The sequence below is a fragment of the Oncorhynchus mykiss genome, chromosome 29 (assembly GCF_057628025.1).
Source record: "Oncorhynchus mykiss isolate SJ-2025 chromosome 29, ASM5762802v1, whole genome shotgun sequence".
In the NCBI taxonomy this organism is placed as follows: domain Eukaryota; kingdom Metazoa; phylum Chordata; class Actinopteri; order Salmoniformes; family Salmonidae; genus Oncorhynchus; species Oncorhynchus mykiss.
The window spans coordinates 34,387,673-34,400,921 of NC_143050.1; the positions used below are offsets into that span (position 1 = coordinate 34,387,673).

At 43.4% G+C, this 13,249-nt stretch overlaps 2 protein-coding genes across 2 annotated transcripts; one reads left to right on the forward strand and one right to left on the reverse strand.

Annotated features, from left to right (window-relative positions):
• Positions 1 to 1,103: 1,103 nt before the first annotated feature.
• On the reverse strand, positions 1,104 to 3,480 carry LOC110509673 (cholesterol 25-hydroxylase-like protein 2). The gene has a single exon (XM_021590696.3). It carries the CDS (start codon positions 3,336 to 3,338, stop codon positions 2,385 to 2,387), a length of 954 nt encoding a protein of 317 aa, XP_021446371.1. The 5' UTR covers positions 3,339 to 3,480; the 3' UTR covers positions 1,104 to 2,384.
• A 3,451-nt stretch (positions 3,481 to 6,931) lies between these two features.
• LOC118945261 (protein S100-Z-like) lies at positions 6,932 to 10,052 on the forward strand. The gene is made up of 2 exons (XM_036967239.2): positions 6,932 to 7,057; positions 9,894 to 10,052. The coding sequence occupies exons 1-2, from the start codon at positions 6,932 to 6,934 to the stop codon at positions 10,050 to 10,052; spliced, it is 285 nt and encodes a 94-aa protein (XP_036823134.2).
• Positions 10,053 to 13,249: the final 3,197 nt, after the last annotated feature.

Here is a 13,249-nt window from a genome sequence, read left to right on the forward strand (position 1 = left end):
ACTATTGAACTTCATGACTGACACTCCAAAGGGCAGATGTTCCACTGAGGGGAAGTAACTGTGGTCTGCTTCAGGTTACAGGAATAAACTATACATGTTAGAAAATGCATTATTGTCTGACCATTTCCTTTTTATGGAAGTCCAGGTGTGTCTGTGTCTAATTCATGCTGTACTTCTCATTTCTTAACCAGGGTATGACGTCTCAAGTAGTACTTTATGCTTAGCGGGACCTCTGGTGGACTGTTTGTGAAACTGCATGCGGACACTTAGCCCAAGATGTACTGAAGGAGTGTAGGCTAGCTAGCCTACTCTTTTAGGGTCAATCAGCAGTTGCCACATCCATCTTGGGACTCATAAATGAATGATATGTACCCATTGATTCTTGAAGAATATAATGTATAAGTGCCTCATACCCCACCAGAACCTCAAATATAAGCTTGTTTGTAACCAATGTAAACATGGTTACAACTATAATTTCGATATCATGGATGGAAATGCAAAGATACACTTGGCCTACTGTACTCTGTTATTACCCCCCCCCCCCCCCCCCCACAGTCTGAAATATAATTTTTGTCCACCCCAGTTTTATCATTGGAATGTGATACCAAACGGGGCAACGGTGTGCTTTAGGACCATGCGGACGCCTCCGAGGGGTCGCCCCCCCCCCACTAAAACCAAAGTTGCGCCCCTGGTTTTTCCACAGTTGCAGCCAACAGTATTTTTCAGTCACAACACTTTACTGAAATTCTGTTTCTGTTACACACAGGTGTTCGACACGAGATTGCTAATTAAAACAGGTTGGCTTCTCTCTCTTCTGTAAACAAGCTGTAACATACGGCCTTGTTGGAATCGTGTTTTAAAAAGTTTATAGTAATTGTACCTTTTTTGTTTTTAGAAAATAATTTCTCGACGATATGAAAGTTAAGTTCAAAGGGTTTCAAAACTGTGACACAAGCGAGGATTAGTAACGTGTAGATAGAGCACACATCGGCTGTGCTCTATCTACACCCTTTCGGGTGAACGATGGTTAGAACAGAACGAATGATCATTGGAAACGTAGGCACATTTACAGCACTATAAGGATTCCATCTCACAGCGGATGATGACTTTTAAATGACAATCAACATTCATATTTCTTTAATATTTCCAAAATTGTAGACCCTTTCCCAACAATAGTTTGACAATCTGATTAAAACACGGCTGACATTTCACTCTGCTCTCTAACTCTTCACCGACCCTCTGCTCCAATCATCATCAACAGTACAAATATTCTGCAGTTTCCCATATTAATAATCTATTAGAACACAAGCACACTCTCTAGGAATACCAAGTATACTTGATGCTCGGCCAATGACATGCTTGAAAAGAGAAATAGTTGTGTTTGGTTTTTGTTTGTGTTTAGGCCCCAGGCTGAAGATCATGGATCACAATGAAGGTGTTTTGTCGTGGGAGGGTCAGTGTAGAGGTCTCTGCCAAAGAGATTATAGACAGTGTCTGAAAGAGAGGATGATAAATTAGTATTGGCCCCACGCATCGCTCTGGCGGCCCACTGGACACCGCTAAAAGACTGCCATTCAGCTTTCTGGTTTGTGTGTGTGTGTGTGTGTGTGTGTGTGTGTGTGTGTGTGTGTGTGTGTGTGTGTGTGTGTGTGTGTGTGTGTGTGTGTGTGTGTGTGTGTGTGTGTGTGTGTGTGTGTGTGTGTGTGTGTGTGTGTGTGTGCGCGCGCGCGCGGATTTCCCTTGTGTTACCCTGCTTGAATTGCTGTGCTGCAATCCTTCAACTGTGTTATTTTCAACAAAACACACATTTTCCAAAAATACTACATGAGTTATTAAAATACCTATAAAACATCTGTGCAGTCTTATGTTTACATGTCTCTCATCTACCAACAGACAGTTATGCTACATCAGGTTATCCAGTCATAGGATTTACCCCCAAAGAAATTATTCAAAAAGAGTTCAAAACAGAGAAACATAGGAAAATGTCAATAGCAAAAAAACGTAGCAAAAATGTACAACTCCAGTCAGCATGGATTATTAGCGGTATTAGTAAAACACACACATTTCAAATGCAGGGAAGTCTGACCTGAGAATGCCATGGAAACCAATGAAAAAAACCCACAGAGCAACCCCAAACAAATCAATATCGTACAAAACCAGAGATCTGACAGAGAGCTACAGAGCGCAGTTAGTGTAAAGTCATTACATTTCATGAACACAAAGAAAGATGGAAAAGGTGAAGAGCGAGAGAGAGAGAGAGAGAGAGAGAGAGGTGTGGACAGAGAGAAAGACAGAAGAGATAGAGTAAGGAAGGGAGAGAGATTGGATGAAATACACACAAAAAGCGGTCAAGGGAGAGGGAGGAGAGAGAAAAAAAGCAACACTCAAGCTCCTTTATCCTTCCTCCCTTTCAGACCTTCCTCAACATATCTATCTTTGGAGGGGGTGGGCACCATGTTAGTCCCCCCCAGCCAGTCCCAGTGGGAGAAGAACGGGGCAAAGTTTGTCCCGGGCATCCGGTGGTGAGCGTCGTGTTTGGGGGGTCCGCCCCACAGGCCGAAGGGCACCAGGCGGTGCAGCGACCAGGGGAAGTCGTAGCCACAGTGGTCCTCAGTGGACACACAGATGGTGAACACCATGAAGCCCCAAGCGGTCAGGCAGTGGCACTGCAGCAGGAGGGGGTCCACAGTGGTCCAGAAGCCCGAGCTGATCAGCTCCCAGGCGGACACGTACTGGGTAACCAGGCTAAAGGGCTGAAGGTACTGGTGGTGCATGGCGTGGAAGGTGCGGTACAGCCATGGGACTCTGTGGTGTAGAAGATGCCAAAGATAGAACTGGAAGTCAAAGACCACCATGCACCCCAGGATGCCCAGGAGGAAGCTCATTAGAGTGGGTGCGTCACGGGGGAGCGGGATAGGAGGCCTCCACAGCCACTGGCCCACAGCAGCAGGGAAGATATAGACCAGGTGGTTGTAGGCTGTGAGATACAGGGTGGTCCAGATGTTGTCCCAGGTGACGGGTCTGTCTGGGTGGAGCTTGTAGCTGTTGAGGGCTGGCCAGCTGGGGGCCAGGAGGTCTAGCAGGGTGTAGAGGGTCACCAGGAGAAGGTAGGTAGAGACAGAGATGACCACAGGGAACAAAGGGCTCCGCAGCTCAGCCTGGTGGTGCTGCAGGAGGTAGTCCCACGCCGGCTGAAGGACGGACTGCTCCGGGAGCCCCAGACCCAGGGTCAGGTTAGCCACGGTCAGGTGAGACATCCAGGGGAGAGACACACCGCTGAACAAACCGCCTGCACTCACTGTGTCCCAACTAAAGTCTAATAGTCTCAGAGGATTCATTTATTATCTGGGTTGGTTGCAACAGACTCCACAAGAATGGCAAAGATACTTCCAGCTGTAATGTTTGTTTTTCTGCAAAAGGCAAATAATCTGGTGCCGTAGTGCCAAATTAGGTTGGCGGTCGATCTTAGCCTCTTATGTAGATCGAGGCGCCACCTCCTCCTCCCCCCCCTCCCCCTCCCCCTCCCACATTTCTGACCCAGATCTGAGAGAGCTGCCTCCCGCTGATCAGAAGTGACAAAGACAAAGTCAAGTGTGTTTTCTTTACTCGCATTGAGGAGAAACAATACACTGTGGTCAAAGCCAAACTTTGGTGCTCATGTATTAATGCAGAAACTAGTGAACTGTCAAATTTGATCATTTTGGTTAAATCAGTTGATTATTAATGAAAAACAACTTTAAAAAATATATGTTTTCCTCTTTTTCTTTTTTTCTTTCTTTCTCTCTCCCTCTCCTCTTCCTCTCCCTCTTCCCCTCTCCTTCTCTCCTCTCTTCCTCTCTCCCTCTCCTCTCTTCCTCTCTCTCTCTCCTCTCTTTCTCTTATGGACTTGTTGTTGGAGGTCAACAGTAATAAATCATAGAAAGCTGTCAAAAGTGACTTTTGAGTTCAAAGGCTCCACATTATTCATGTTGAATTACACTTGTGTTTTTGTGTTGGTTCGTCTTGCATCATGCTGGTTAGAATAAGGTCTGATGGTTAGAAGTGAAAAGAGGCAAGTGGAGCGGACCACAGAGATGGTTTCTATGGTGGAGCTCAAGTAACCACTCTCTAACTCAAAGGAGGCTTTATACTATTTATTATATTATCTAAATTAACCAAATAAGGCAATGAATTCTGATCCAGTGTTTTGCGATCATCATGGAACATTAAAGCATCATGAAACACATGTTGACTGCACAGGCTCCCTGAGACCGCTAGAGGGCAGTCAAGTATCATTGGAAGACAGGCGGTTCTGCTCTGGAACAGAGATGGTAGTTTCTGAAGTTTTACACTTACTTTATTGGAATGTTGATTCTAAAACTTTTCGTTTTGTGGACACAAACTCCCTTCTGAGGGCCGCAACGGAAAATCTCCCTAGTGCATAGTTTTTCATGAACACCTGAAACTGCGTCTGAAGTTCATTCATCTTAGTTTTTCTATCTAATATTATAACAAGTTGAGGTGCGGAGCATATTGTTGGGAAATCAAATTCAGTGTGAAGTGATGTTACTGTAAACTGTTGCCTTGCCGTTAGCTGTTCGAAAGACATCTTAGGGACAAAAATCGAACAACAACAAAACCGTATGCCATGTAATCTAATTCTCCAATTAACAGAATATCGTCATTTAAATTGTGGCGGTGACTCATTCGTCTCGATCCAATGCGAGAGTAATTCGGTTAGGTTTACATATATCCTTTAATTATGACATCTTAGAGTATTGATGTATACACTGTCTAGGTGGCTGAGTACATCAGGAAGTGCATAGAGGATGTTGTTCCCACTGTGACAATTAGAACTTCTCCAAACCAAAATCCGTGAATAGATGGAAGCATTTGCACAAAACTGAAAGTGTGAATGGATGACGCAATCGCCATCGCACTGCACACTGCCCTATCCCATCTGGACAAGAGGAATACCTATGTAAGAATGCTACTCATCGACTTCAGCTCAGCCTTCACCTCCAAGCTCATCCTTAGCTCGGAGCCCTGGGTCTGAACCCCGCCCTGTGCAACTAGGTCCTGGACTTCCTGATGGGCCGACCCCAGGTGGTGAAGGTAGGCAACAACACCTCCGCTACGCTGATCCTCAACATGGGGGCCCCACAAGGGTGTGTGCTTAGCCCTTTTTGGTGCTGTTGGCGGTAGGTGCACTTGAATCAGAAGCCCTACGCTCAGGGTAGGCAAAGCGTTCCCGTTTTGAACCTCTTCGGCAGACCGGGAGATCTGCGGCTAAATCGAGTGCGCCTACTACGCTGGCCAATCGGATAGCTCAAATAACCGTGCCTACAGCTTCCACAACCCCAGCCACAGCAAAGTTTGATTTCAACCTACATGAGATTTCATAACTTTTAAAACCTTGACCAGAGATTTTTCCAAACAACTGGAAACTCGGAACTCGGAAATCTCAGACTTCCAACTTCAGCGCGTTTAAGACACCTGGGTACTCGGGGGAAAAAAAGAGATCCAACTAGGATTTTTTTTTAAATGGAATTCCAAATCGGAATCCCAGGAGGCTGAAGAAATTTGGCTTGGCCCCTAAGATTTTGTTCAAATAAGAATTTGTTCTTAACTGACTTGACTAGTTAGATAAAATAAATAACAAAAGACCCTGACAAACTTCTACAGAGCGCATCCTGTCGGGCTGTATCACCTCCTGGTACGGTAATTTCCCCCATCCTCATCTGCAGGGCTCTCCAGAGGGTGGTGCAGGCAGCCCAATGCATCACCGGGAGCACACTGGGCATCTACAGCAGCAGGTGTCACAGGGAGGCCAAGAAGACCATCAAGGACCTCAGCCACCCGACTCTTGGCCTGTTCACCCCGCTACCTTCTAGAAGGTGGAGACAGTACAGGTGCATCAAAGCTGGGACAGAGAGACTGTTAAATAGTCACCACCAGCCAGCCTCCACACAGTACCCTGCCCTGAACTTAGTCATTGTTACTAGCCGGTACTCTACCCTGAACCTTAGAGACTGCTGCCCTATATACATAGTCATTGAACACTGGTCACTTTAATAATGTTTACATACTGTCTTACCCACTTAATATGTACGCTGAGTGTACAGAACTCTTTCCATGACATAGACTGGCCCGGGGACTCCAGGTGAAAGCTATGATCCCTTATTGATGTCATTTGTTGAATTAACTTCAATCAGTGTAGATGAAGGGGAGGAGACAGGTTAAAGAAGGATGTTAAAGCCTTGAGACAATTCAGACATGGATTATATACAGTATGTGTGCCATTCAGAGGGTGAATGGGCCAGACAAGATATTTAAGTGCCCTTGAAAAAAGGTTGGTATGATAGTAGGTGCCTGGCTCACCGGTTTGATTGTGTCAAGAACTGCACCGCTGCTGGGTTTTTCATGCTCAACAGTTTCCCGTGTGTATCAAGAATGGTCCGCCACCCAAAGGACATCCAACCAACTTGACACAACTGTGGAAAGCATTGGAGTCAACACGGGCCAGTATCCCTGTGGAACGATTTGGACACCTTGTAGAGTCCCATGCCCCGAAGAATTGTGGCTGTTCTGAAGGCAAAAGGGGTTGCGACTCAATATTATGAAGGTGTTCCTAATGTTTTGTACACTCAGTGTAAATACTGTAGTCTAGTCAATGCTCATCCTATGTAACTAATGCTGTACACACCTTTTCTATTCATATACTGTCTATACTCTCTATAAACACCATCATATATAGAGTATTATTGCCACTGACACAAGACAGTAGTTTTGGAATTGTTAGTTAGATTACTTGTTGGTTATTACTGCATTGTCGGAACTAGAAGCACAAGCATTTCGCTACACTCGCATTAACATTTGCTAACCATGTGTATGTGACAAATAAAATTTGATTTGATTTGATTTACAGTGGTGTAAAGAACTTATCAACATCATGCCAAGCCGACTTGAAGGTGCTGCTTACAGTAGAACAGTTTTCGACAACTACTCCGGGAGCGACGGAGACAAACACAAGCTCAACAAGGGAGAGCTGAAACAACTATTGAACAGTGAACTCCCTGTGAAGATGTGAAGAAGATGTCTAAAAATCCATAATTTATCATTTTCAATATAGTTTTACAGTATTTTGATGTTCTCTTCACTTGGCCAGGTACAACAGTTGAAAGGCCCACAATCGGTATATTTCGGGAGGGCCTGACATGAACGGGCCTGGGAAAAAATGTTTGACCTCTTAAGACACTATTTCGCTGTTGTTTTTGGGAAACTGTAAAACGTGAATAGGAAAAAGAAAAACGAGTGTATCAAGTTCTATTCGTGTTAAGCTGTTTTTACTTGGCAGCTCATAGTAAAACGTGTCACAAGGTATTGCCCTCTCCTCCTCAAACGGAGACATGTTTTTGAATAGATGTAGCACATTAGCTGTGCGCTGAACCTCAAGTAATGCGTTGTCTTGAATTAGAGACATCCTTGTGACAGTTGGAGTAGTGGAGCCCGCGTGTTTCGATGAAATCGTAACAGCACATCACGTCTGGCTGTCGTTACCGTCGACAACATGTTCATTATTGGAAATGCTTTGGTTTAGTGGAGCGTGACCTTTTCAACTTGTTTTCTTTCCTTCCGTTGATTTCATGGTGATCAACAGTGAGGATGATGCAGACTCGTGGATATGTTCCGGGGGCTTCTTAATCCTACTTGATTACCCATTGAGACTTGAAAGATGAACAAGACAACTAAGTGCGTATTGAATTTGCAAATGTCCAGTGTTTCAAAAAAAAACTCGCTGTTGTACAAATTCATGTTGTCTGTTATGTTAATTTGGTTCTAATTATAGACCTAGGCCTACAACACACAATTTACATGATTCTCAAAGATGTGAAGAGTGGCAATTTCGCTTTTCTGTTCTTCAATATACCTCAGTGGCTACAATTTGATCACTCTTTTGTCGCCGAGAATTTTCCTGCACTGCAGGAAATGCAAACTCGTAGTGTATTCAAGGTTTAAAGAGGTTTCTAAAGTTAGTCATTTCCACTTTAAAATGTCAGACTTGAGTTGCCCTCATGAAAAATGTATCAACCCCTACAAAATGTGTCCATGAATTATAATCCACATAATAATTGACATTTTCTGTTGCTGCAGGAATATTTTCCTGTTGTAGAAAACTGGCTTGTATTAAGATCCTAGTCTTACATCTACAGAACGCATACAACGAGAACCCGGTTGATTAAGAGAATGGTAGAGTTATCCGCTTGTCCAAAAAGGAAAGCAAGAAAGAAACACTAATGCAAAGGGCAATTATTTGATATTCTCCTCCTACATTATGCTGGATTAGTTTCCTTGCTGTGAAGTTTTGAGTTCTAGTTAAATTGAGTATAACTCCATTATTTTGTTACTCTCCACTGCCCTCTGTGAGTGACGGATTAAAGAGACAAATCTCTTTTCCTCTCCCCCTCTATTCCCTCGGGTTTTCTCCACCCTCACTCTGATGGAAGGAAGCCTCAGGTGTCTACGCATCATCAGCAGTGGCCCACATCACCTTCAAATCTAGACTTAGACTACTCCCTTCTGATGTCACTAATATCCATCCACTGACGTACCTCTGACAGGTATAGAGACGGTGTCCTGGTACCAGTCTTGCACACATTTAGTCCCTATAAACTACTTGTCAAAAGTAATCCTAGTCCCTATAAACTACTTGTCAAAAGTAATCCTATTCCCGATAAACTCCTTGTCACAAGTAATGCACTATGTAGTGAATACGTGGCCATGTGGGATGCAGACTCATACTGTAGCTTTATGTCCTAGGGTCAACATTGAGCTAATTAGTGATTAAAACATTTCAAATTCATAATCTATCACTGAGTAATTCTGTCATTGATCAATCACACTGTATGCTGAGGCGATAGATACTGCTTACTGTTGATTTAGATACAACGTTGTTACCTTGGGCCAAATAGTAACTTTTCAAGTCAATGTCAATGAAGATTTGCACATATCCAGTCAAACTATCAAATCAGGATATGGCCCCCTGAGCTGTGTGTTTGTGTGTGTGTGTTTGTGTGTTACATACCTCCATTAGCTCCGTATCACCAGAGCCTGAAGTCACCACAGGGCTCTGTATCCCAAACTGGCTTGGCTTGACTGAAAGAAGCCATCCAACGGTCACCATCTTACACACACGGGCACACACACACATACACACCTCTGATAGGTCTCAGCTCATGTGTCATTGATTATTGCCACTGACACACTAGCTTCCAGTGGACATTGGCTGTGTGGTGAGGTGCTGTGCTGTGCCCAGTCAGTGCCTTAGGTGGTCTAATATCCTGGATAGGGCTTCAGCACCATGAATCCAATGACTCAGAGCCTGAGGCGTCTCTCCTCAGATCTCCATCTCAGATCTCAGGCTGGGAGATTGACACAGGGCCTAATTGCAGTCTGTTGTCCCGAGGGAACTTATTTATTGGCCAGGCAGCTGAATCCAGACCGGTCAATAGGCGACATCAGACCTATCAGGATTCAGGACGGTCCATTTCCTGGTAGTGCTGTGTGGATGAGTAGAGTAAGTCAGAGGCCTGTGCGTGTCCTGACGTCAACTGGAATAAGCCCAGGGGAACAGAACACGGGAGTTACAGTCTGGAAGATTTGCAGCTGCTCAATGGTTGTTTCATTTATGAGATATGCCTACATCTTTGTAAAGATTTCATAGACCCAAAACGATGTTGATCTCATTGACTTTCAACCCTCGCATAATAGCTGTGCCTATGAATTTGAGCGCGGTTCCATTCTCCCAACTCCATCCCTTAAATGATCAAATGTACTTAATCAGGGTTTGAAACTACTGATTAGTGGATAGATCTTTGATAGATTGATTAATTGTTCTTTCTTTTCATTTCCAGTTTCAGAAAGACCCCATGCTACTGGAGAAGATCATGAAAGTTCTGGACTCCAACAAAGACAACGAGGTGGACTTCAATGAGTATGTGGTTCTGGTGGCGACCCTGACCGTAGCCTGCAACGACTTCTTCCAGGAGCAGCAGAAAAAGAAAGCCAACTAACGGTTGAGTCCTAAATGGCTTTCTATTGCTTATATATGCACTATTATTTGCCAAACCCTCATAGTGCTATGACCGGTCTTGTAATGGTTCCAATTGTTGGATCTCCTCATTCTGTCTGGATTCCAATAGGAATTACATGTCACTTTGCAAGCCAGCATTATGTGATTTGCAAGCCTGATGTGACCTGTAACCAAGGAGTTTCAGACCACTGTGTGATTTGCAAGCATGATGTGACCTGTAACCGAGGAGTTTCAGACCACTGTGTGATTTGCAAGCATGATGTGACCTGTAACCGCGGAGTTTCAGACCACTGTGTGATTTGCAAGCATGATGTGACCTGTAACCAATGAGTTTCAGACCACTGTGTGATTTGCAAGCATGATGTGACCTGTAACCAATGAGTTTCAGACCACTGTGTGATTTGCAAGCATGATGTGACCTGTAACCAAGGAGTTTCAGACCACTGTGTGATTTGCAAGCATGATGTGACCTGTAACCGCGGAGTTTCAGACCACTGTGTGATTTGCAAGCATGATGTGACCTGTAACCGCGGAGTTTCAGACCACTGTGTGATTTGCAAGCATGATGTGACCTGTAACCAATGAGTTTCAGACCACTGTGTGATTTGCAAGCCTGATGTGACCTGTAACCGCGGAGTTTCAGACCACTGTGTGATTTGCAAGCCTGATGTGACCTGTAACCGCGGAGTTTCAGACCACTGTGTGATTTGCAAGCCTGATGTGACCTGTAACCGCGGAGTTTCAGACCACTGTGTGATTTGCAAGCCTGATGTGACCTGTAACCGCGGAGTTTCAGACCACTGTGTGATTTGCAAGCCTGATGTGACCTGTAACCAAGGAGTTTCAGACCACTGTGTGATTTGCAAGCCTGATGTGACCTGTAACCGCGGAGTTTCAGACCACTGTGTTAGTGTGTATTTGTTATGTATTGTTTAAAGAGTTTAATTGAAGATGAAATATTCACTTAGACACTTACTTGGTGAAGGCTACAGGACTGAAAGCCATTGAATACAACAACCATGTCTCTGTCACTAACAAATACAGCCATTGGTGGTAACTACACTTCACACAAAAGGCACACTGGGAAATATGCAAAAAGATAGACTACATTCTCAAATTGAATTGTATGTTCCCTCAACCTCAAAAAGTTGAGTGGACATATGTAATAAGGTTGAATTGTATTTTGGTTCAGCCAGTGGTGGAAAAAGTACCCAATTGTAATACTTGAGTAAAAGTAAAGATACTTTAATCGAAAATGACTCAAGTAAAAGTGAAAGTCACCCAGTAAAATACTACTTGAGTAAAAGTATTTGGTGTTAAATATAATAATTTCACATTTCTTATGTAAAGCAAACCAGACGGCATAATTGTCTTGTTTTTTTGTATTTGCGAATAGCCAGGGGCACGCTCCAACACTCAGACTTCATTAACAAACAAAGCATGTGTTTAGTGAGTCCGCCGGATCAGAGGCAGTAGAAATGACCAGGGATGTTCTCTTGATAAGTGTGTGATTAGACAATTTTCCTGTCCTGCTAAGCATTCAAAATGTAACGAGTACTTTTGGGTGTCAGGGAAAATGTATGGAGTAAAATTGACATTATTTTCTTTAGGAATGTAGTGAAGTAAAAGTTGTCAAAAATATAAATAGTAAAGTACAGATATCCCAAAAAACCTACTAGTACTTTCAAGTATTTATACGTAATTACACTACTGGGCAACTCACAATCCAATTGCAGCTGGTTACCTTGCAATTGTACGTTGAATCAACATATTTTTTCTACAGCGTCTGTGTGTGCCTGCCCTGTGTGTCCCTCCCCATTACTCCTCTTGGAGGGTTCAGACCATTTCTCAAGGAGAGGTTGCGCTGTGCTTTTGGGAGGTCTCTATATAACGCGCCTGGTGATGCACTCGATGATGCATGATGATGACGATCCACATTAACCAGCTGGTCCCTCCACCGCCTGTCAATCAAAGTGTCACATGACATCCCTCCTTCAGCAGCAATCAGTGGCGGTTTCCCCTTGAGATTCATAAAGTACGCCCATGCTAGACAGGGCAGAAGAACAAAATGTTTAATTTACAAATGTGATTTTAACCCTTAACCTAAACCTTATGGGAAAAAAAGGGCCATGATTTCACATGTGAAGTTTTCACACATTTTTCAAACATTTCCAAACACTTCACATGGATTTTCATGTGGTTTTGGAACACTTCCCATGTGATGACATTTCACATAAAGTTTCACATGTGCATTCACATTTTTACATGATGCCCCCAAACAAAAATGAGTCATTAGGATGAAATAAGTGAATAGAATCAATGATAAACTGGTAACTAAAATGGCACTGGTTATGAGTTCAAACCCCCAGGTGGGGTCATATTGAAAAGTCTGTACTAAATGAAAATGTAAAATGTAATCATATCGTCATTGATTAAATATTTGTACACAACTTTTTCTGAACAGCATGCCACTTACCGTAAAACCCCCCACACCATTTCATTACTTCCCTTACAAAAACAGAACACGTGAAATGTATAAAAGCTTTCACATCTGAAAACAAGAGCCACGTGTGGTCAGTTGTTCACATGTGAAACCACACGTTCGCATGAATTCAATACAGAGTTTACATGTTAACACCACTTTTTCACATGTGAAGAGAATAACATGTTTATACCTTGCATGTGAATTGCAGATTCACATGTTGAATTTACAGTTTCACATGTGAAAAACTTCCACGTGAAAATCGAATTTTCACATGTGGAATTGCATTTTCACGAGTGAAAAACTAATTTGCACTGTCACGTGAAAAACACTCAACTGCTGTCACATGTGTAGTTGTGCATCCCCATATCACGTTTATTTCACATGTGTGGTTTCATATTATCACGCTGGTTTTACACAGGGGTGCAACTTTCACTGGGGACATGGTACCCCCCAACATTCTGAAATTGCATTTTTGCCCCCCCCCCCCCCCCCCAAGTTTGATCATTGGAATGTGACACAACCTTAACTTATACACTAACCTCACATCCAACCGCTGACCCATTACAACCGACAAAGCATCTTTGGGTTTTAGAAAAGCACCATATAAGACCTGTTTTGTTGACAACAGCAACATATACAGTATCTCATGAATTCTCTACATGTCAAACAATATCACCAATTAGTAGTAGTCT